The sequence below is a fragment of the Eimeria tenella genome, genomic scaffold (genome assembly GCF_000499545.2).
Source record: "Eimeria tenella Houghton genomic scaffold, Eth_scaff1678, whole genome shotgun sequence".
Taxonomy (NCBI): domain Eukaryota; phylum Apicomplexa; class Conoidasida; order Eucoccidiorida; family Eimeriidae; genus Eimeria; species Eimeria tenella.
The window spans coordinates 1-1696 of NW_013544141.1; the positions used below are offsets into that span (position 1 = coordinate 1).

At 55.8% G+C, this 1696-nt stretch overlaps 1 protein-coding gene across 1 annotated transcript; it reads left to right on the plus strand.

Annotated features, from left to right (window-relative positions):
* Positions 1–214: 214 nt before the first annotated feature.
* Positions 215–1472, plus strand: ETH_00021290 (uncharacterized protein; the record flags this gene model as incomplete). The annotated part of the gene is made up of 4 exons (XM_013379262.1): positions 215–373; positions 623–984; positions 1194–1338; positions 1390–1472. Coding segments are annotated over 4 exons (749 nt in total), but the record flags the coding sequence as incomplete, so codon positions are not given.
* Positions 1473–1696: the final 224 nt, after the last annotated feature.

The window sequence follows — 1696 nt, forward strand, 5'->3', positions numbered from 1 at the left end:
TCGTTGGTGCTGCTGCTGCTGCTGCTGCTGCTTTGTTGCTGTGTCTTTCGTTGCTGCTGCTTCTCTGTGCTGCTGCGCACAGGGCTGAGCTTGCTGCTGCTGTGCTGCTGCTGCTTGGCGTGCAGCTGCTGCTGTTGCGGGCGGCCCAAACCCTAAATCCTAAACCCTAAACCCTAAACCCTAAACCCTTTGTTTGCCTTCGGGGTTTGCGCAGCTGTAAACCCCCAGTGCCTAGGGGCCCCCCTCTCTCTCGAGTGTCTCTTTTGGCTGCCTGCACTGCAGCAGCAGCAGCAGCAGCAGCAGCAAGCGCAGGAAGAGGACAGGATTAGAGGCAACATCGCTGTGCCTGTTTCCGCGTGGGCAGCGGCAGCGGGTGGGAGTTTAGGGTTTAGGGTTTAGGGTTTAGTGTTTAGGGTTTAGGGTTTAGGTTTTGGTCCTTGGGGTCTAGGGTCTAGGGTTTACGGTCTGCGATTTAGGGTTTAGGGTTCAGGGTTTGTACAAGGAATAGGCGCTTATCTTGTTGCTGCGCAGTTGGCTGTTCATTTCTGTTGCTGCTGCTCTTGCTCCTGCTGCTGTTGCTGCTGCCTTTGCTGCTGCTGCTGCTTCTGCTGCTGCTGCTCAGGGATCAACGCTGCTACCACGAGAGCCTCAAACCCCCAGTATATCTTATGGCCACCCACTACAGGCTCTGCTGCATTTGCTGCTGCTGCTGCTGATAGCAGCAGCAGGAGCAGCAGCAGCAGCGTGTCTAGCTGCAGCAGCACGACAGTGTCGTCTTCAGGAGCAGCCGGGGCAGCAGCAGCGCGCAGGCCGCAGCAGCAGCAGCAGCAGGCACTGCCAGCTGCAACCAGCAGCAGCAGCAGCAGCAGCAGCAGCTTGCTGGCCCCACAAGATGACCCTTACTGCCCCCTGTCTTATCCGGAAGAAAGAGTTTCTCTCTCTATGGAGCTGCTGATGCAGTCCCTTGCGTCAGCTGCTGCCATGGTGAGCCTCTAGGGTTTAGGGTTTAGGGTTTAGGGATTGCACTAGTTGCTCCTGCAGGGTCCTCCGTACCGGTTTAGGGTTTAGGGTTTAGGGTTTAGGCTGCCTCGCGTGGCGGCTGCGGGGGAAGCCTCTTAGCGGTGGAGGCCCGCAAGGGCGCCGAAGGCTGAACGCTAAACCCTAAACCCTTAACCCTAATTTGTGGTTTGCAGCAGGAGCAAACCCACACCGCGAGCCCCAAACCCCCGGACTGCTGCTGCTTAAAAGCTGCTGCGCTGCTGATGGTGCAGCGGCCGCTGCAGGTCACAACAGCTCTTATGGATTCTTTCATGTATGTGCAAATCGAGAACTCCACAGGTCCGCGAGGGTTTAGGGTTTAGGGTTTAGGGTTTAGGGTTTACGGTTTAGGGTTTGGGGTGGGCGGTTGGGGCTGGCGGCTGCAGTTTCGCCGGGATGGGGCTTTTTGCCTTGGCTGCGAATCAAAGGTTTGACGTTTAGGGTTTAGGGTTTAGGGTTTAGAGTTTAGGGTTTAGGGTTTAGGGTTTAGGGTTTAGGGTTTGGTCGCGCGCTTTCTCAGATTCAATCGCTGTGGTGGTGGAAAATGTCATATTAAGAAGCGTCAACTCAAACGCGCAAGTGAGACCTTGGCTCCTAGGGTTTAGGGTTTAGGGTTTAGGGTTTAGGGTTTAGGGTTTAGGGTTTAGGGTTTAGGGTC